The sequence below is a fragment of the Halichoeres trimaculatus genome, unplaced genomic scaffold, assembly GCF_033239565.1.
Source record: "Halichoeres trimaculatus isolate MK-OKI-2021-1 unplaced genomic scaffold, fHalTri1.1 fHalTri1_scaffold_9, whole genome shotgun sequence".
NCBI classification, from domain to species: domain Eukaryota; kingdom Metazoa; phylum Chordata; class Actinopteri; order Labriformes; family Labridae; genus Halichoeres; species Halichoeres trimaculatus.
The window spans coordinates 23428472-23451791 of NW_027437188.1; the positions used below are offsets into that span (position 1 = coordinate 23428472).

Here is a 23320-nt window from a genome sequence, read left to right on the forward strand (position 1 = left end):
AAGCAACACACTTGAGTATGTAGCCCTTAAGTATTTCAACATGCATCAGATGTATTCACAGAGGCACTTAACACCAGATGTCTATATAATACAACAGTCTGTTTGTATGGATGACGAGAGCATTGGTTGTTTTTCTAAAGAATGTACACCCTCATGAGGTCAACCCAACAGGAAACCTGAGAGGGGTCTGGCTGCAGACCTCCACCGTCAGGCTGATGATGACATGCACAGCATAGCAGATCATACCATAGACTGTGTGGTACACTACACTGTTGCTTAACTAATGAAATGTTGCACTCATAACTAAAAAAAAAAAAAAAAAAAAAAAAAGTGAGGTCAAAGGTTTAATTCATGCTGCTGTATTTTCACCTGACTAACCTTTATTTAATTTTTGAGATATGGTTGATTGAAAATGAGTTGTTGAGAATTCCTTTTTTTTTTTACCGTTACATTTCTTAGAGATTGCCTGAGCACACCCAAACCCATCTCTTGCACTGCCTACACTCACTACATCTGGACTGATTATCCATAAATTCAAATTTCAGGTGGTGTGCTCTTTTTCTTTACTGACTTTTCATTTGTTTGACATGTCTCAAGTTATCTGGTAGAACAAACTCCTTTATTCTGAAGTTCTTGCACCCTGTGTTTCTGATGTAATTTAACTTCCTGCCCTTCTGTTCCTGCTACCTTGATTACCTTCACTGGTGTCACCTGTGTCCACACCTGTTGCTTGTTTCCTGACATGCATTAAGCCCCTGTGATGTCATGTCCTGTAATCCCAATGCTGCATGCGGCCAACCTTCTTGTGTTTAGTGTGCTACCCTAATGTTTTCAGTTAGAAATTTGAGGTTTTAGCTCGGTTCAGTCAACTTTATCCCTTTGTTTGGATAACTGGGAAAGAAGCAGGAATATATCCACTTAGCCTTTTCAGGTGAGATATCTAGGTCCAGCTCATGCTGTAACACACACTCTCTACACACCAGCACTTACACATAAAACCCACTCAGATGATTGTGGTCAGTGGGTTTTTTTTGTACCATTAATCTTCTCATCTACACTTTGCACCAAAAGAAACAAGCTTATTCAGATAATGATCAACTACTATTTCAAATGTATCCTCTAACCACAGTGTCTGTATTGTCTGTCATACATAAAGATATCCCTCATAAATGTTTCAACAGGATATACTCCATCATACTCCACGTCTGAATGCAACTCCAGGATCAATACAGGAAGGAGGATGGATCTTAAATAACACAGCTGACTGACAGGAAACTCTCCCCAGAGTCCGACAAGACATCACTCATGTCACTGTGAGTCTGCATCAAAAGCAAGAGACGAGGAAATTTTGTCTAAGATTCCCGACTTTACAAACACCTCAAACAAAGGTAATCCGATAAAGCTGTTATCTTTTCTGATTCAAGGTTTATCCTTCTTTTTAATCTCTAATTTATTTCACGTCACATCCGAGCATTGAGGCTTAAAAAAACACCTGCTCTGTTATTACATAATTCATCAAAATCCGCATGGCTGTCATTCAACAGCACTGCCCTCAAATTATTCTGAATTAAATTCAATATTAAGTCATAATCTCCTTTAATTCCTTTCATTTGCTCAGTGCTTCCAGTCATTTCTTTCTATTACTTGTACTTGTCTGAGAGCTTGCATGACTGAATTTCACATCATCCTGATTCTACTCTTTCATTTTCCTAATCCTCCCATTTTCTCATTACCATGTGTGCACTATTTATGTGCTCATTTAATCTTAATGAAGTCCTGAGATAGGGACCCTTCACAGGGCGCTTCCTGCAAAAGGGCACAGATCATGTGTGTGTGATTGGATTACTGACTGCCTGGTGCTAATATTTAACCACAGCAAAGGCTTACCCTCTCACTCACACACAAACACACCCCTTCTTTCTCTTCCTCCGAGTGTGTTCGCGTGTGTGTTTGGGTTTATTTGAGAATGGATTTTCATGCCACCTGATGTTTGTTTGAGACATCTTGTCAATTTGAAACCAAACCACTCCACATGAGAGAGAATCCACATTTTCAGTTTCTCTTCTCTCTGTATTGCCATTTTATCTTTGACTGCGTTTGGTTTGACAAAGCATCACGCCTGCACTCTCTTCAGCTTTCTTTTCTTCCAATTTATCATCATGAGGCGAGCGTTTAGGGTACACATAAAACACTCAGATGCTATTTGTGAAAGTTGAAACTTAAATGAGTCGGCATTTAATGATTGCTGAATTTCAGTCGGCTATAAAAGAATCATTTAATGTTGTATAAAAACATCAGACATATTTTTTCCTCAGTCATTGCTTTCAATTTTTGTTGCAGCAATAAAGCCATTATAAAGAAACATTAGACGAAGAACACCTCTATAATTTCATGCAAATGAGTACAACTGCCCATTAACAACTCCCTCTGCGCCTTCAATAAATTGTGACTAATTTACAGCTTTACTCAGGTATTCACTGAAGATGAGGTGCATCAGATTATCATATTCAATAAGTCAGCCATTTGGCAAAGGTGCTGATGTATCTTCAATGCTACCTTATTCATCTTTTACTCTTTTTAACCAGAAGGGAAACTGAAATCTCTTTTTAAGTGTACATCAAAAAGCGTTAATAAAAAGTAGAACATCTAAGTCAATCTACCACTAATGATAAATATATCAGGCAGGACAGGCACATCCTTAGGACATTATCCTCAAATAAGAGTCACACCTGAATCAAGGCGAGTTCATTGAGTTGAAGTTTTTTTTTTTTTTTAATAATTTGTTCCAATAAAAGGGAGCAGCAAACTAAACTTAACTTCTTCCCTGGATCAGTCGTGACCATTCTTCCTGAACAAGCAGGAAGAAAAGTTCCTCTGAACAAAGATTGTAAGTTCCTGTGCTTTTCTGATTAATGTGGGTCAGAAGTTATTGTGTGTTTGTGTTGGACAACAGATACAGCACATCTGAAGTTGAAAAATGATAAGAAGAAGGTAAAGTAGGGGTGTATCGACACACAAGAATCACACTTTGGAAGTTACCTGGTTTAAAGGCTGTGGTACAGTTCATTTTGTGCAAAGTAAGGGAAACAAAATGCAGCTCATAAAAGTTTTTTTTCTGTGTTTGGAGCTTCCCTTTAGCGTATTATCTAAAGTGCAGCATCAACAGTTCAGGACTGTAGGCCTGCTCATATTTCTTTTTATAACATTCTGTATGAAACATTATATTTAAAAAAATATATAAAGAAAGGATAGAAAATGACAAAATTCTTCCAACAATACAAGATTGTATGATAAAGTACACAAAATATAAATTTTTCAGGAATTTAGCCCTACTTTTAAATACTTTTTTTTTTTTTTTTCGGTGAATGCCTTTTTCAGTGTCCTTGAAGCACAGAAAAAACTCTTAAAAATAACAAAATAAAAACTTCTTTCTAAAAAAAAAAAATGGGTAGCTCTGAATGTCCATTCACTGATCACAGATATTACAGCGGATGCCTTGGACAAGGGGCTAAAAGGACTGTATGTCTACACTGCTGAAATCTGGACAAGTGATTTCAAATGACAGCTCAATCATCTTTAGCGTGTGCTTAAACCGTCTGTCTTCAACAACCGAGTATGCTCCTAGATCCATTGCTATAAAAATGCTAATGGTACTTTTCATCGATTTGGCCAGCTCAGTTATCAGCCAAAGGCTGTTTAAATGCCATAGGGAGCTGTTTGCGCTAGTCTTTTTTTGTTTCTGTAGTTTTAGTGGTATTCACGTGTGTGTGTGTGTGTGTGTGTGTGTGTGTGTGTGTGTGTGTGTGTGTGTGTGTGTGTGTGTGTGTGTGTGTGTGTGTGTGTGTGTGTGTGTGTGTGTGTGTGTGTGTAGCGCTGTTTCAAATGCCTCAACAAGTTGCACATGCTGCCAGAAACATATTGCTGCTGAACAACGTTGGCACAGTGCTTTCATCTGATCCACTTCTCTTCATAATTTTTTTTTATTTCACCGCTAAACCTCAGTGTTTCCAAGCATGAGCCCTCACTGATAGCGGGAGATCTTCAAGCTTTTGTTTGTTATTGCTGTTGTGCGTATGTGTGCGTATGTGTATGTGTGTGTGTGTGGTGGGCTCACAGCTCCCTGCTCTTGTGGAGATTTTGATCTGCATGCATGTGGACTGGTTAGCATCCACACAATACAGAGAGTCTTGAACCAAATCCAGTATGATTATGAGTAGCTTTACTAGCCTTGATGTTGAGGATTAGACTCTTGTAGCACATTCTTCTTTAAGCTGGTATAAAGGCAGACAGTCGCTCCGCTATCAAGACCTTGAGGGGCCGGAAACTCTTAGTCTGAGGTCCAGTTACAGTGAACTAAAGTTGTTAGACCTGTCTGCATTAAAATGCAAAAAAGAAAAAGTCCCTCACTTTATAACATTGAATCCTAACTCTAAAAAAATCTTATGCAAGACTGCAGATAGTTTTGAATGTTTTTCAAAACAACAGATTAAAAACCAGAACTCTTAGAAAAGAAAGCTCTCTGGTTGCCTTACCTGTAAGCACTCTAGCTTCACACTCAGTGCACAGCTAAAGTTTAAACAAGGCAAAGCAGTGATGTAGTTATCTATCCACACAAGAACAGCAGAGAGATGTTGTTGCATAAGGTTAGTAATGACAATGATGCATAGAGCTTCACTCCTGAACACTCCCTAATAAGAATTTTTCTCCATCAGTTACCCAGAGAACGTTGATGTGCTCTGGTTGGCAATTTTTTGGTTGGACATATTCAAGTTCTAGCTCACTCTAGCTATTTTTTATCTAAAGATGTCAACCCCTGCTTTAAATCACTTTGCGTTAAAAATCTTGGTAAGTCTTCAATGACTTTGGAGGAATGGTGTGTCTTTACATCAACACTTGAGCAGTCTGGATTGGCTACAGCTCCTTCACACCTCTAAATGACTTCCTCACTGTATTAATGGGGCCTTAAGCCAAAGGGTAACTCGAAGCCAACTGCCATTTAACTGCCAGGAAAGAGAAATGAGATTCCTCTGAAACAACTATTGGACAAAAAGTGAAAATGACAGCTTTTGGATCAACCACCGTAATCTCAAGGAAGATACAAGACTCATGTTCTCCCCTCTGCACGGGAACACTGACTTAAGAGTAGGTTGAAACTGTTATGGAGCTGGATAAAAACATTTATCCACCTGAACAGAGTTCCTGAAATTTATAGTTAGAAAACGTATTTTCTTCTAGTGAGTTTCAAACCATTTGTTTTGGTGAGCTTCTGACTTTTCCATTAACCCTGCCATCAAGCGAAAGTCTTTTCTTCTGTCCACACAGTATAGCTTTTCTGTCATTTACTCAGCACCGTGTTGTCAGTCAAAGTAATGCCTCTTGGCTACTTCTACTCAGAGTTGTGTCATAGCTTGGTGGAGGTCTGAACTCTGTCCTGCTCTTTGTGGGCATCCAAGAGGGGTTAACTCATTCTACTTTCTGTGCATAATATTTTGCTTGGCAGGGAGTAGATGCATGAATAAATATTAATCTTATTTTACTTGGCCACATAACTTGGTTTGCTATCTTTATTTGATAGTTTTATAAGGAATACAGCATTTACAGTGTTTTGCAACAGCTCAGAGTGGAATTTTGATATCAGGAAGGCCGTCATCAATCTCAAAAGTCTCAAAGTAGCCAGCTCTGTTTGACATCAGTTCTCTTTTAATCACTATTATCAAAGGGAAAACATAGACACCCAGTCTCGGGTGCCGTCACACCTCCCTCACAGACATGCTTCAACGCTTGTGGCAATGTCTAATCCGCCAAGAAACAGAAGCTGGTTTATGTGCTGGCTAGAATTATCTCTTGGATTTAAACCTGGAGTCAGTGAGCGCACATCCATAAAAGTCACACACACAGATGGACGTAGTAGGCACACAGGGTTTAGCTTGGAGATGACGACTTCATGCTGTGCCACATTTCCTGACCTATCCTCAAAGCTTTTCTCAGCACACCATCATCAACAGAGCTCTTATTCGCTTCAACTCTGAGCCCCCCCCATGGTTTGCGTGCACCTTTCCTTCCATCACTCTCCTGTCTTTCACGCGCCCTCTGCACTCATTGTAATTATTTTTTATTGTGGTCCAAAAACCCTCTCTTTCATCGTACTTGTTGTGCTCCCCTTTGTCTACTTTGTACTAATAAGTGAGTAATTAAAACACTCATGGTCAATTTGGCACATTATTGCACAGTATGACACACCTGATCCAGGAGAGCTGGAAAACAAACCCCCTGATTGTTTACACACAAAGCTTTGGTTTCAATCAGAGAGCAGATCCTTGTTATGAATCATTTATGGCCTTTTATAGCAGCAGAGAACAATCTAAGGCATTTACAAGCAACCACAAATCTACACAGCTACTCACACACATATAAACATGCACGCAGACTTTTTTATTGCCGTCACACTGCCTCAAGCGCCACAGTGTCCAGGTGTTTCCAGGCCCCTGCAGCTGTTGACAGGAAAAGGATCTGTCCATCAGCAGGCGGTGGTATCCGAGCATGCGGCGGCAGCCAGCCTCAGGATCAGAGGTTACATGTTTGATGTCACCCTCAGAGTAGAGGTCAAAACTCTGCTGAGGACTAACACTGTCAGGGACTACATATCCACATGCATGAGCCTTTACTGGAAAATTATACCATGAGCACTGGTAGGTTTCAATCACTACTGTAGCTGTCAAAGGAAGCACAATATACTCGCGCCTTGGTTTGCAATATACTCGCGCCTTGATTGGAATATCTCATATAATCTTAAACACACACAACACTCTCTTTTTATATCTCACACACACACACATACACACACACACACACACACATACACACACACACACACACACACAAACACACACACAGTGTGTAAAGTACAGTCGGAGACATTTCAGCTTTGACTGGTGAGCCAGACACCCTGAAGGAATGAGCACAACACTGACGGTTGGTGGGGATTTAGGCTGCTGAGTGATTAAGGACGTTTTTTTTTTTTTTCCTCCGCTTTGCTGCTTTCTACTATAAATGCAGCTTTACACCAAATACTTCAATGATTCTCAACCATTGCACTTTGCAGAGCATGACATCGGAAGTCTATTGTTTGTCTTCTCTACTTTTGTTTCCATTTGACAGACACAAAGTGTGCACAAGACCTCCTGGTTAATTTGCACATTTGCAGAAAAATGCAACAAAGTGTAAAATGACAACATGTGCTATGTATATACACATTCAGTTACAAAAAGCCTTGAACGTGCCCGTGTTGAGCAATGTTTATTTTCTCTTTCCCCCCATGTGTGACTTTTATGGCTGTTAGGACAGCTATGGAGAACTGAGCAGAACAGATGGGCCATAAGTTGCAATAAGCAATGTACCATACAATAAAAAGCTCAAATGAATATATTTATAACCTCTCATGCTGATGTTTTTGTGTAATTTCAAGCCAACATGTCCTCAATGTTTCAGATCTTATATGCAGGATAGGTTTAAAGTTAATGGCTCAGTTTAAAGGAGCAAGGAGCGTGTGGTTAACATTGTGACTTTGTAGCAGCTTGTTGACAGTTCACAGTTCAGTTTGGATCACAGACTGTAAAAAAATTTTAAAAAAATAAAAAATGGACGTCATCTTGCTCAGCTCGAAGTGAGGTTGCCATAGAAACTGCTCCCCCTGGTGACCTGCTGCCATATAGGTCAAAAACTCTGTCTCCCCGTTCATTCCAGATAAGCTGTGGTCAAACTTTAAAAAAATAAATACACCTTAAATGTTTCCCACATCCATATGAAGATATAGTTGGGATGAATTGTGCTCAAGTCTTTTTTTCATCAGTTATTAGAGGTTAAATAGGGGTTTTGTGTCATGTTTAACGATAATTGACAGCTGCTGTTCTTGCATAGTTTTTTTAAGGAGTAGTAAGTAAGGGAGAGCCAAGAAGAGTTTCGATCTAGAAAAAAAATGGATTTTTGTCACCCGGCTCCACTCACATTCTCTAATGCGCAGACAATGGCACCTCTGACAGGAGTATATTGGCTTCAAAACCGTGCAATTGTAAACTGCAGAGCTACGCTGTCCATTCGATATACAGTCTATGGTTTGGATGTGATTGACATGGATCAGAACTTCTGAAGGAAAATACACAAACATACATATGAAGTGATGTATAATCGTCTGTCTTTACATGCCGTTTCATTGTGACCACATGCTCCATGCTGTTTTTGCGTCTGGCTTCCTGTCAAGTTCTCTCTTTAACTTGATGTGTGCTTGTTCCACACGTGAGGATTGAAAGGACACGGTGCAACATGCTGTAGGAACATGAGCTTTAACAAGAGTGGGCAGAGATCAGGTATAAGCATGCATGGCACTCACTGAACGCAGCATGCACATTTGCAGACGGATCACGTAGTTAAATGTATAACCTACAAGAGTTCCTGGTTAAAAATCATCAAAAGGGCTGAAACAGAACTTCTGGATCAACTTCTGCAGACTATCACCTTCACAGTGTATTGTACCTCATTTAAATTAAGGAAGAGTCTATCACTAATATCAATGTAAGTGTATGCTTTTGAATTTTTCAGCAACTTTATCTTGCTGTCAGAAAGCTACTTTGTATCAGCGCTAGTGTTCTGCTGCCAGAACTTGTCTATTTTGGCACAACTTTGATCAATCACACTTAACTCCTCCATTCAACCCGACCATCCTAAGCAGACATATTTTCACTCCTTATACACAAACTTTTTAGCCTGTGGCCCAAGAACAACTGCGCTAGAAACTACCAGAGGTCAAACATTGCTCAGAGCGGTGCACAAGCACTAAAAGGTCAATTGAAAAACGGATATTAGAACAATACAACAGGACACAACAGCCAAACAATATATTATACTAAATTTAAAAAGCCACAGGCTAAATCTAATTAATATGTCTCAACTGTAATAGGGTGTGGACATAAAACATTTAATAAGCAGATGCACATGTTGCTGTGTAAATTAATCTGCAGCTACTGATTCCTTCATTTCTCTTTACATCACCTCAGGGGTCATGTGGCATGAAAGAGAAATCTAATGACACATTTCATTTGTACGTTTTTGGTTTAAAAAACAACTATTCTTGCCTGTACCAATAAATTATGGATAAAACATGCATTTTTAAAGTCTAAAATTCTCCACGTCTGTATGAAAGTATCTTGCAAACCCCTGCTAATCTTTGTGCTACTTTAAACCACATCACCAGTGGGTCTTTCATTTAAAGAAGGGGTATTGTGCTTCTTTCCAGACTTTATAAAGTCTCTTTAGGAACCCTGTAGTAGCTTTACATGATTTACAGTCAATAAAGAGATAAATAGATAAAACTACATTCCTCACACTGGTGTTTCATAAAAACCTTTTTTCAACTACTGTTGTAAACACTTCATACCCATCTTTAAAATATAGGAAAGCATAATACTCCCTTTTTAGACAGTAGCCACTATTGTTCATTCCAAAGTTTAACATCTAAAGCAGGTTGCAATCAGTGACCACATTTAAAAATCTTTTCATATTTTTTTCCCTTCAAAAGTAAAGATAATGCAAAAGTGCCTAATAACTTCTACAGTTGCACTACAACTATGTGGAAACAGATGAGTTTAGTACCCTCTGTCTCAATTTATACTCTCCATTGGTAAACACTGTGCAGCAAAAATCCTGAGCTCAAGGCTTCAAAAGAACAGCTTCAAACCAGTGAGTAATGACATAGTGGCGAGGCATGTAGTTGTAATAAGTAGTTGTGTGGCAAAGATTGTTCAGTATGTTTGAAACAAAGAAACTCATTTTCAAGCAAGTCCTATTCAAGCGATGAGACCATGGGAGCCAGAATTCCAATTTTACACTTTTGTAATTGCTTCTTAACTGGTTTTGAATTAACTTTTCTCTCTTTGCGCACTGCTGAAAATGAGAGAGAATAAAAAATAGTGAATACGATAAAAGCATGTCTAAATGTTACTGAGTGCTTTATTGATCCGGTGAAAGGTATTTATCTCAAAGTAAAATGGATGTAATGGCTCTGAGATCTCTCTGAGTTCTCAAAATTTGTTATGACACAAAACAAAAACAAGGTTAAACATTTAAGACAAGATGTTGGCCAAAGATTTCATGTTGTTCCTTTTTTCCTTTCAAACATTTAAATGTTGTGATTAGGGATGACTGGATGTTTTGCTTATCTAGTTTGGACTGAATGAACAAATTCATCTGTTGCCACCCACATTCAAGTTTGTCCTCCTGAAGTATAATCTGCATGTCATCACTGGACAAGTCAAGGGCAGGTTGTGTAGAAAGGATGGAAAAAAGAGCTTCTCCAATATACAAGACTGTGTTTTCCCTCAAGATTGGACAGATATAGTGCCGAAGGCTGGTGCAAATTATCAAGACCGGCTGCACTTTAAACCCTGGTTTTCCTTTCCAGCTGAGGATCAATCTTCCTCTACCCCTTGAATCATTCTGTTTTCCGAGCAACCAATCCAAAAACTCTTTATTGTGGTGGCGTATAAATTGTAAATTTACGGTAGATGAGGGGTGTTGCTCGTCCATGGGAAGCTTGTGCCTGTTCAAGATTTAGCACCCACTGCTTGAGACTCCGCTTGCCTTCTCACGGACAACTTGAGGTGAAGTAAGGACCCTAGAACACAAATCTACAAGGGCTCACGCGCTGTAACTTGACCTTCTCTGAATAAACCACGCCACAAGGACACTAACAAGACTTGGATGCTTGCTAAAGGGTGGCAAAATACCAGAGACTCTTGAACAAAATGGTAATTAAGGTTTTCCCGCTGCCATGTATTGACGTCTTTCAGAGGCAGACTGAAAATCATGTCCACACACAGATGCGTACGCAGTGATAATGCCACTTCTGTTGACAAACTCGGCCCATATGTTGGTAAAACTCCCATGGCATCTGTGTTGCTACAGAGCTGCAGTCCCTGAAGAAATGTCCTTCTTAGCTCATAACACAGAGCCTTTTTTTCACTGCTCTTAAAAAGCAAGTGAGTTGAAACTAGCACAGTTAGGGGTTGTTTTACAACTGTACATAAATGAAATGCAGTATTGCTCTAATAGAAACAGTTGCCCTAGGTTTTCAACATCTTCATGTGTCGCACATTGTAACCCTGCCTTTCCATGCTGCAGCCTCTCTGTTAGCTTTTGTGTGTAGGTGTGTGTACGTGGGCGTCTGACCTTTAAGGATGACCTCCAGTTCGTCTCGTAGGATGTCAAAGGTGCTGTATCTTGAGCTGGTCTCAGGAATAATGTTCTTTTTCAGCCAGCCTCCACAGGCATACTGGTAAAAGTTGTCACAAGGGTCCACGCTAGCATCCATGTTTTCAATGAGGCGAGACGCTACAGACACACCAAGGAAAAAAAGCTTTGAGGGCCAGAAGCAAGACAGCTGATTAACTATTGTAAAGTTATTTACAGATACCAGACATTTTCTAAAATTCCATCAAATTTGATTGGGCTTTGAGGGGAATGTACGCATTTTGTGTTTTCCATGGAAAGCTAAAGCTAGCAGCCTTTCAGTCGGGACTGAAAATTTGCAAAACAGAAATCTCTGAGGGGAAACAAATCAGTCTTAATGTTACATTACATTTAACTGTATCTTATTAAACTCTTATCTGGTTTGTTTGCACTAACGCTACAAAAACCATTATATGAGCACCAAACATAAAGAAAGGTGTGTTCGCCAATTAGCCTAGCTAACCACTTTAAGATGGCCGAATATCACTCAGTTAGCCAAGATGACTGCACAACATCTCCTAAACCTTATTGACGGTTTTACATTTGAACACTTTTGTTACATATGTCTTATATGTTACAGTTGTTGCTGGCTTTAATAGCACGGCTCTATTACTATCAGTAACAGCGAAGCTAGCTGACTGTTTCCACTCTTTTTACTGAACCAAGATACCCTTTAACTTTTAGAATGTCATACAAGGAGATGTCATTGTTTTTTGTTTTTTTTTAACATACATTGTTATAGCACTATTAGTAAACAGTTTGGCACCATTACTGGACATATGTTACCTTTGTGAGCTGCAGTAAAAGTACCCTGGGCAGCTGAGAGACCTCTTGTAACAAGGCTGCCTTTCAAAACTGACAAAACTAGTTGCTAATGCTGGAAGCAAGCTGATGGAGTTATTGTTTCTTAATTTACTAGAGGTAAGACGATGGCGCACAAAAAGTTTTTAAGAAGAAGATCAGAGACTGTGTCTAAGATAGCAACTCGTCTAACACCCAGTTATGTTTAGATACTGGTCCATAATTTTGCTGAATACACCCAAAAAACAACTTTAAAATCTAAAATAACTTAGCTTTTAATGGAAAAACAGACTTTTATTGTCCTCTTACAAGGGAATATGTAGCCATGGTCTGTGCAAAGAATACATACAAAGAAAATATGAGTATGTATTATCTACACACCTGTTGAACAGGACTGATGAGGCACATACCTAACAGCTACTGGGATATCTTGTGAGGTCTAATGGCAGACAGGTCACAGTGGAACACATGATACTGTTTTATTCAACTCCCTCTAAGGACATTTTGTGGTATTTTACTGGTGTTTTCTGTTGTTCTCTTTTTCTCTTAGAATCATTGATTGTTGTTTTTAGTGGTAGCAAGCATCTGAAATATTTATGGGGACACTCACAGTAAGTTGTTGTTGTTGAGGACACTTTTTTGGAGAAAGAAAAGTTGATTTCAGAACAAGTGGCCTTTTTTCTGTGATACACTCAAAATAATTTATATTATTTTCTGTGAATAGATTAGTATGTTCTATTATGTCTCAATTTTAGACTTTATTAGAGTCCTTGATAGCATTAAATCTACTTTACTTCTCATTAGGATGCACTCTGGGTACATGCTGTTTAAAGCTTTCCAGGCACATTCGACTTGGAGGCGACCCCAGGGTAGGCCCTCCAGGGTCTATCACAGGGAACTCACTGGATGGATTTTATATCTCACACACATCTAACCCCAGATAAGTGGGGAGAGCTGGTTGAGTAGTTGTTTGAAATGAAATGGTCTCAACTCGAAACTCCATTTTACAAACCCTGTAGGTGAACTTTAGAGAAAGCATTAAAACTTGGATATGTGTAAGTACTTCAGCTGTGAATGTGCATGTATTCTAATGGATTTGCTTAAGCTGTAGACATGCTCACACTCATTACCGGTGTCTATGCCTGTCTCACACAGTTATTTTGAGCTGCTCTGAGGACAATAACCCTTTGCAACATGTTTCTGCTGATCATGAGTGTTTGTTTGATCCCTGTTTTGACTTGGAGGCAACACGTTCACAGTTGAAGAGGCCATTTTCTCAAAGCATGTCTGTATTCCCTCGGCTTGTGCTGCAGTCTCAATTTTCCCCATTCTGTTCTCCTCTGGGAAAAATCAAAGCCATCAGAATGAGACAATAAAGAAAGCACAAAGAAAGAAACAAACAGTGCTTACCTGACTGCGTGCAGTCAGCTGTGGTGCAGATTTCATCTACGGGAAAATGCAGAACAAATCATCACTCAGAGGGATTTTTGCAGTCATCAGTCATCATGTCAAATGTTCATTCTCTCCTTTCCCCTTTTCCTTGATTTATTTCTCCATCTCATCCTTCATGCACACAACTCTAAACTACTTAGAAATGTTCCTTTCAACCTGTCAGGAATAATGTAGGTGTTTAACTCTAAATCAAACACAGTCTGACACATGCAGATGCACACGCACACACACACACACACACAGCAATCATTTAACAAGCATATGACCTTAGATACGCTGTCTCATAATGTGCACACAGGTGGGTGAGCACGCAGATGCAAACATTGACACAGCGATTAAGAATTTCATTCTGACACAGCTTTTTTCACACTCATCAAAACATGGCAGAATAAGATAACACACAGTTGCAACTAATCCTGTTAGCATCATCAGAAATTGAGGAAATGAGCTTGTCTTTTGGTCAAAGTTTTGCATCCTTGACCTGCTGAACTTCATGGTTGTTGCCGTAGTCAATTGTTAAACCCAGAGGGTGAGCTGTTTATCATCCATGTTAATATCAAACCAGCAGACAACTCCTCTTCAGGCATTTGACAAGTTGAATCCTTGTGATATCTTCGTACCAAAGGCAGAGAAGCTGCAGTCAAGATATTAATGATTGGAAACCCCATAGGATACATGAATTGTGACATTGATCTGAAGCTGGTTCGATCAGTTCCCTGTTGCGAAGAAAGCCGGGGAAATGATCCATTTCTTATTATGTGACATTTACAGCAAGATATAAGAGTCTTCATAGCTTGCACAGAGGTTTGAAATGTGAAATAGCACAGTGTTTTGAGTTACATGCTGTTGCCTGAGAACACAGAGAAGACTTTAGAAAAAAAAAGAACCTTTGCGCGCTGCTTTTTCTTCTTTCTAGTTCAGTGGCTGTACTTTTGCACTTTACTTTAAAAGCACACTGCTCAAGTGTCTTCTATTCACTTTAACAAATGCTGTGCAACCATTAACCATAACCTCAGCTTTAAGTGATGGTCAAGTTATGGACGTGGTTAAAAGGAGGACTTTGAAACTTGTGAGAGGTTCACTTGGTACTGTGGAGGCAGGAGAAAAGTAGAGATTGTCTCTGAGCTCTTGGCTCCCTAAATAGTTTTTTTTAATTACATGACACACTTTTTAGATCACTCTGGTCTTTTGTTGCAGTCTGGAGATTTTTTTTAAAAACAAGGATCCACTGGGCTTTCAGATATTTATCCACTCCTCTTTCTCTCACACTCACCAGTTTTCTGCGTGGCGAAAAGGATGACGAGGGCGACAATGACAATGAAGAGCAAGGACACGATGGTAATTAGGCCGATCTCCAGAGAGGTCCAGCGGGGCTTTTTAGCCGACTTGGGGGGGTTGGTCTCTGTCATTCTCAGATCTCCTCCTGCAGTAGCCGACTGTATCAACTCACCTGAGGAGAGAGGGAGAAGCATAAGATTGAGATAATAAAAGGAGATTTGTTAGTGGTGAAAGTAACCCGAACTGCACTGAAAAGACAAAAAGAATAGGATTGGATGACATAATGTTCAAGATATGACTCGTATCAAGTCTGAAATTGAACCAAAGAATCTGCAACATCTAAAGAATTTGTGCATTTGACCTCTGCCTCGTTTTGAAAAACAAATTTTACCATGTCAGCACCATTTAGAAATCCAATTCTGAAAATCCATTTATCTTCGAACTCATCAGTCCAAATGTCAAACATACTCTGCTTTGTAGCTCCTCAAATGCGAAGACTTTTTTTCTCACTTCTGCAACACATCAGCTGCAGCTGAGATTTATTAATTTTGACAATGGGAAAACAAACATTCTGTCAAGTCTAAAGATTTTTTAGGGCATCAGCTGAAAAGAGAAAATACAAAGAGAAAGTGAGATAAAAAACGCACGATAGTGAGAAGAAAGCAAATGCTGAAAAAAAGCCTCAGTATTTATATATATAAACCAGTCTCAGAGCAAAAGGTGAGAACAATGGAAGTCCTTACCCTCTGGTGCTAAGACAAAAAAACAAAATCCAGAAAAAACACACTCACTTCTGAGGGATGGAAACAAAGACAGACCTTCCCTCTGCTTCTCACTCTACACTGTTGTTTTCCTCTCTGGGGCCAAGTGAGAACTTTACAAAGTTCATGTAACAAGCAGTGAAGTCTATCTCTAAAGGCAATTAATCCCTAATCCCTCACCAACACACACATAGTCATGCCCTCACACACTTTTACAACCTGGTGTCATGAGGCGCTGGTGCTGATGGGTGGGTCTCCCAACATGCTGAATAAGATGAGAGCATCAGCCCCCGACCAAAGGACAAAGTCTCTTGGCTTCCTTTGAGCAAGCAGATACACACAGAGAGACACACAAACCCATGTGAATTACTCACACATAAACACAGCTTCTCCTGAATGTCAAATCCCCTGCGATTCCTCTTCATGACTAAACAATAGTCTAATGTAAGCTCCCTCAGGTAACTGTCATTATCCCGCCTGGTAATTGGCCATTACCGCTTGCATCACGCACAGCACGCCGCTCTCCTCACTCCATACAAACATTACAGCATGCATGACTTCAGCACGGATCATTACATACACTAGAAGAGAGTGGCAGCCTCATTCACGTAATGGATACCTCTCTCTCTCCACAGTTTGCCTTTGACTTATGTTTTTCTACGACAGACATTAAGTCAACTCCACACACAGCAGGAGATTTTAGAATGGCAGCATAAAAACAGGAACTAATGAGACATTTGGAAGACAAGAGGTGATGCGTTAATCACAACTTCCTGTCAACTTATCTGTAGGTGCAGGAGAGAGGGCAAAAGCTTCAACTTTTTCTCGCCTCTCCCTATCTTGCCAGCAAACACATCACCGTGACAGCCATCCCACAGCTCCTATAAAACCATGTGTGCATGTCAGCATTGTAGAGGCTGTACGATATATTTTCTTGCTGTGAAACTGACATGTTGCATTCCAAAAATATGAAGCTCCTGTGCAATTTATTGAAAAAGGAAGAGGGACATAAAGATGAAGTTGAGGAATGTGGTAAAAGAGTTGGGAGGTGGTTAGCCATAAAATCAAAGTGAGACACTGAGGGGTCCTAAATCACGTGTGTCCTCTGGTTAGGTATATGAATGTTATTATATGGCTGATGCATGTTGTTAAAATCCACTGCTGCTCACACATAATGCTATCTGATGTGTTCTTCTACAGATCCAGCACTCTGTGCGATTTCAGTTTTGGATTGTGGTTAAAAGGGGTGATATGAGGTCTGATTACAACCACTTTTTAATTACCTAAAATAAGGTCACAACCGTGTAAAAACACTTTTTGCCTTGTAATTTTAATGAGCTGTGTATTTTGGGAAATTAAATGATTCTTGTAACTTTATCTTATCAAAGCAATATTTTAGCATCAGTTTAAAAACCCATTAACGCAAGGGTGTAGTCTTTTACACAGCGCTTTATGGGCTGTGTGACGTCAATAAAAGGACTCATTGGCATCATAAAGATAAGTCTTAACATTATTTGCTACAAAATAAGATAAAGGAAAATGCACACATGCTGGTACTTGGGCTATGCAGCTTAGACTTTAGAGGTGGGAAGACCCCCCCATGCTGGCAGTGTTAGTGAATGCCTGTAGAACAGCACTAATAAGAATGTAGATGAGCTCTTGCACGTCATGGAGTCTTGAGTTGGCAACCTACTGCCCTCCTAAGTTCATTTGTTGACTGTGATGTGGCAAAATTAAATCATTTCTGCAATAAAATGTATGAGCTAGGCCTTGAAAATTGCAGTGAAGGCGTGTATGACTACGGAGCATTCATTTCCTGGTCTTACAACAGTGTTTATTAACTTCTTTGACAAGATGCAGAAAAAAACCTTCCTTTTCACTCAGTTTTTAACACCTTTGATGAAGGCCAAGGACATTGTTTTTCAATCGAAAAACGCTCGCTGGATAATTCAAACGCAGAGTGCATATTTTGGAAGTGACTATTTTGATATTTTGCCATTATTGAAAGGACAGCAGAGGAAAGACAGGACATCTGGGGGTTGAATAACGGAGGAAGACTTGCAGCAGGGGGTCTTGGCAGGAAACTTGAGCCAGTGATTACTGTGATGAGGGCTAAAGCCTCTGTTCCTGGGGTGCATCCTTGAGCTTTTATGCCAATTGGCACTGAGGCAGTGTTCATTTGCAAATGCAGTTTATTCTTGTTAAAGCTCCAGTGAGGAACTTCTTCTGTGTTGATTTTGAAAAACTGATTCTATTTTAAAATAGTTTATAATATTGGTAGTATAATAAATTGCTCATTACATTACATTACATATCTGCGGTGGAAAGGGTCTAAAATGTGTTTTCCTGCTGCAAATCACATCATCTAACTCCTACCCCATCACAGTGATTACAGATATCAAAAATTCAAACAGCATTACCTGTAATTTATCTAATGGTCTCTTTTTCCTCTGTATGCCACAAATAACCACTTCTGATTATTTCAGTCTCTTTCACAGCAACTTAAAAACTCCTCACAGGAGCTTTAACTTACAAGCATTGCTTCTCAATTTATCAAGATGTGTGTCAGCACATTAGGTACATGAGTGATGCATCCCTGTCTCACGTTCACAGTTTTAACTTTTAATAATGTTGCTCTGGTATTTTTTTCCCCTAAGTACTCTCTAAGTTCTGCTCTCGTGCCTACATGTTGAAGACAAGGACCACCAGTCAGAACTCCTTCTTTCTTGTTTTCTCCTCTCTGTCAGTCCATCATGATATATCTAAAAACATAAAAATGTCCTATGTCTTCCGAGACCTCACAAATGCCTTCAAAATTAAACCCATCATTCACTGGGACACCTGAAAAACATGCGTGTCGGTACACACACACACACACACACACACACACACACACACACACACACACACACACACACACACACACACACACACACACACACCACCCAACAGGGGACTGCTTGCACAGAGGTTCTCATTTTTAACAACCTACATCCATGTGAGCCATGAACATGCCATGTACCTAATTGAGTTTGAATAAGTGCAGGAATGTGGCCTACTTTAACTTAAAATAACACCTTCTCTGGGACATCATTTTCAGCAAGGGGCCTATAGCAGCACACTAAAGACTAGAATCACTTTGGGATCATTTTTGTGAGAGGCAGTTTGATGCCCAAAGGTGCTGTAATCTGGCAGAGGTGAAGTCTAGCTCTTAAATTGCTTTATTGGATAGCAGCATGATTGGAAAAGAGAGAATGAACTTTTAAAGGGGTACTGGAACTCTAAAAATTCCCTGTGCAGCATGAAGCTCGGCAGTAGAACAAAAAGCACACGGGTATAGGACACCCGGTTGGACAAATAGGACTGAACTGTTCTGATTGGACTAGATGCCGAGAGGTGTCAAAAGTGATAAAAGATATGCAGCAGCACCAGCACACGCGCGGTCATTTGAGCAGGACGCAGTTCAATACACGCCAATTCCTCATCTCCTGTTGCACGTCGGGAATTCCACGGGGGGTGGCATGATCAACTGGTGCACGCTGCCCCGGCCCGTGTCGCCAAGCCGGCATGCGCATACGCAAAAATAGTGCACTGGCGCGCGCGGACCCACACACACACACTTATACAGAGAAAAACGCGCACAGATGGCACAGCGTTATGAGAAGCGCCCGGGCTGCGAGAGCGACTTACCAGATGTGTCGGGAAATTTTCGGTCGATGATATATATGGGCATCCCATCCAGTGATCAAACATCCATCAATTCCACAAAGGGAGCGCGAAGTGCTGATCGATCTGCTCCAGCCTATCTATCTGCTTCACCCTGGATTTCGGCAAGGCACACACCGATCCCGCCTCTCTCCTTCTTCTTCTCTCCTTCTTCTCCTTCTTCTTCTTCTTCTTCCTTTGGATTTCTATTCTAGGAGTGCACATTCACACGCACACTCTCTCACAAGCACACACTCACGCACAGACCCTTCACTTTAACTACCTATTAGGCTATACTGTACCTCATCTGAGGATCGCTGAATTCAAATGAACCATCAGACACTTGCGCAGCGCAATTGGTCAAGTGTGTGATCCACAGGGGGAAGATCCCATATTTATAGAGCCTATGACATGTAGTGAGGCAGTGAAGCAGCCTCCTGAAGTTCCCCGTCCGCCGAACCTCCTCCGTCAGGGCGGCGTTTAGAAGTGACCCTGTCAGCGGCACTTGCTGTCAGCAGCGTCTGAGTAGCTCCAGGGCGCAGGTTCAGGTGAACAGTGCGATGAGTTGACGTCCTGTATATTTTACTAGACTTACTTGTTAGGCTGTCAAAAATGGGCAAACCACCAACCGCTGTCATCCTAACGACAGAGGAGGAGGCTATGCAGAGGAAATAAGAAATAAATAGCTTATGGTAAAATGCTGCCTTGATTCCTTGCGGACACGAATGGTTGGTTTTGAAGCCACGGTGAGGAGTTTTAAACTGGTAACTGAAAATTACGGTGATGCTTCTTTAAAGTGAACAATCAGTGACAGAGTTCAGATTTTTCCATCAAAATATACAAGTTTTTACCTATATGGGTTTCAGACCAAAGGGTTGACAGCATGCTGACAACCTTTTTATGTTTTATCAAAGAAAATATTCACAGTGAGAGGGACTTGACGGTTAAAATAAAATAGGACTTGACTATTAAATAATATACTGCATGCACATTTGCAAGACATCATCAAGATCAGCTGTTTTTGCCAGACTTATTGATTGCCTTAACTCAAGATAACACCACTGGTTTTGTGTGATAAGTTGATTTTACCATCAAATAATCTCTGGAGACACCTTTGTGTAAAAAGGGACGAGGTTGAAGACAATGCTAGGAGCATTAAAAACAGACTGACTCTGTAGTGGAACTCACCGCATAGGCTCAAGGCCACTTGAAAGACCATTCTTTGTGAGCACAGTTTTTTCTTTTATTTATTTTTTTTAAGTACTTTATTTTTTTATTTATTTTAGTCACAACAATGTAGAATACAAGTAATGACATATAAAAGACAAAAAATAAAAAAATAAAAATAAAAAGACATGGCAGTATTCGACAAGAGGGACCAACAATGGACAGCATAAAATTAAGAAGAAATAGAGAGTTAAAAAAAAAAAGATAAATTAATTGTGATAAGAAAGATCAAAAGAAAAGGGAGAAAATAAAATAAAAGAGAAAAATAAATAGACATATTTTGTTTTGTGGAAAACATGTTTAAAAACACCAGGGGCACTAAGGGTATTAGTACAGACAATAATAGTTGTTAAGGATGGTGGTTTTCATAGTTTCTATCTGCAAAGATAGTTTTAAACATAATTAGGTAACCACGTCAGCTTCTCTGGGCCGGAGCCTATTTAATATGGACTGAGAGAAAGTTGAAAACAGTCACGTTATCTCACAAATCCGAATCTGATTTTGTTCTTTAAAACCATTGGCACTGTAACTGAAAAGAGGAGAGGGACTATCCAGCTTGTTATCTGTGCACACTTCAGCAGTCAGCATCCCTGATGGTATGGTGATGCATAAATGCCTATGACAGTGGTAGTTAACACAGCAACAATAATTGGAGCAACATGTGCTGCCATCTAGACGATACCTCTTTTGGTTTTGGGCACACCTTACATTGGACAATACCAAACAACATTCTGCATGCATTACAACATTATACTCATTAGTAGAAGAATCAAGTCTTGTCATATGTCGAAAACATCTGGTGTGTCATGACACAGTTTAATCTAACAGGAGCTCCTGAATTGCTGAGCAGCTCAAATCTTAAAACAGCAGTAAAAGGAATATGACTTTCAGAAGACTAAAAACTGAAGAAGAGAAAGAAACAGTTTCATCATCTGATATGTTGTCTTGCTCAGTTTTAATTAGAAAGAGAGTTTAAAAACCACTCAATTCAGTCTTTGAACATTGGATAAGACTTACCAACTTTTGGGGTTTGTATTTCCAAATTTAAGAAACAAGATCAGTGATTGAAATAACTTCTACACATGGTTTTACATCTTTAGATAACATGAGGGATATAACGGCCATGTACTTGTGAGTCTGAGCGTATATAAGATATCTGGTTCAACTCTTTGCTTAAATTTGACCCAAAAAAAAGCCCTAACAGTGCTTACTAATAGACATGATAAAGACATAAAAAACCCCAGAAAACTATGGCTCATTTATCTGACACTCATATCACCACGCTTGCAGATTCCCTGTCTGCTATACACAACTGTCCTGACAACACTTGTCAATCACATGTCATGTCAACAGCCATGGAAGCATCATGATAATGATCAAAGTTTGCTGTTATGTTGGTTCTGACAGTGGCTGGAGGAACACTTACTGAGAGAATAAGGTCATAACCAGCACTTTATATTGTTTGTGATTCATCTAAAGGTAAAAGCTGCTTTCTCTGATCTCAGTGCTCTCACCCACTTTGGGTTCTTAATAGCGTATACATGTTACAGTATGGAGACAGAGCTAAATATAACCCAATAAAAACCCTTTCACTTTGATCCCTTAATGTTGCTTTTAAGTTACATGTGGCTTGTTGCTGGTGCCCTCTTTAATGTTGATCACCAAAGTTCATCAGGGGGTTACTTGTGTAAGAGCAATTAGCTCGGCAAACACAAGAAGATGTGGGGTCTGAAAGAGAAAGTTAGCATTAAAGTGAGAAGAAAGTAAATAGAGTGAATCACTGCGGAGAATGAATGACCTCATTTCAGCACATGCAGGGGAATTTATCAGATGAGAATTTGTTGTCATTTGTTAGCTGTAGCTTATCTTTCTCATTTGTTCCATGCTCAGCTGTGCTTGCTGATAAAAATACACGTGTACAGAATACAGAATAGAGTAATTTAATGACACCTTCATATTCCAACATGTCCTCCAACGCACAAGACCCAGATTCATTTGTTCCTACCCTTCATTATGACCCACAGATGCCTCTCCTAGAAGCACCCTTATTGCTGGCAGGATGTCCTTAAACTGGAACAACAGTGTGAGCCAAGTGACAGGCACATCTGACGAACCTGGAACGAGTGGATAACATGAGGCCCTTTTACACAGCCTGGTGGAGATGGAACTCTTGCAGTGCAGTTACACTTTGTGCAGAAAAAAACAGAGGCTGAATTTTGGAGGCAGCTGATTTGGAAACACAGGCATAAGAAAGTTTAAAAAAAGGGCATAAAACAGGCTGCAATACTTCTTAACAAATGGGTACAGTGTTTCCTGCTACGTTTCCTTCTTGCATTTTCACAGGAATTTTGAACGTATTATGTTAAGCTTAAGCTGACATAGAGCAACTAATACAAAGAAAAGATAGAGAAGATGTCAGTGGAGATTAATTTTACGGCTAATGTGGTGGGATTCCAGAAATGTTGAGCACATAATCTTCTGCGTTGAGAGGGCTATGCAGACTCACAAATCAAAAAATTTGCTGTAGCCCAAACCGTCAATTCAAAAATGCAGTATAAATCAGGCTTAACAGGAAGCAGCTTCCTGTGAATTAAAAGCAATGTGCTGGTGCCAAAACTGCAGTTCCTCAAATGTCCACTTGAGGGCGGCTCCAAAAGTCTAAGTATCCTCTATTAAAGCCAATGTTAGAATGTGCATTTTGTAGAAAACTCAGACATTTACAGCCATGGTACTGATCTTTAGAGCACTTTTTTTATTCATTCAAAGAACAGGGGGGTTACATCTCATATTAGTGTTTGCTGTTTCTAGGTGTGTAT

At 39.8% G+C, this 23320-nt stretch overlaps 1 protein-coding gene and 1 long non-coding RNA gene across 3 annotated transcripts in view; one reads left to right on the forward strand and one right to left on the reverse strand.

Moving 5' to 3' along the window:
* The window catches only part of LOC141797423 (neprilysin-like), a 41027-nt gene extending 21146 nt beyond the window's left edge, over positions 1 to 19881 (reverse strand). The window contains exons 1-4 of the mRNA XM_074678756.1: positions 19263 to 19881; positions 14807 to 14983; positions 13492 to 13527; positions 11221 to 11382 (exon numbers count right to left, since the gene is read on the reverse strand). Of these exons, the coding sequence (XP_074534857.1) occupies positions 11221 to 11382; positions 13492 to 13527; positions 14807 to 14983; positions 19263 to 19305 (418 nt within the window). The 5' untranslated portion in view covers positions 19306 to 19881. The remainder of the gene's footprint in view (positions 1 to 11220; positions 11383 to 13491; positions 13528 to 14806; positions 14984 to 19262) is intronic.
* Positions 868 to 23271, forward strand: LOC141797425 (uncharacterized). Of its 2 annotated transcripts, none has more exons than XR_012599072.1 (3): positions 868 to 931; positions 1182 to 1388; positions 22529 to 23271. It is a non-coding gene; the product is annotated as an uncharacterized LOC141797425 (long non-coding RNA). The 2 variants fall into 2 exon arrangements; XR_012599071.1 differs by lacking the exon at positions 22529 to 23271 and adding an exon at positions 14810 to 14874.
* The last annotated feature ends 49 nt before the right edge of the window (positions 23272 to 23320 follow it).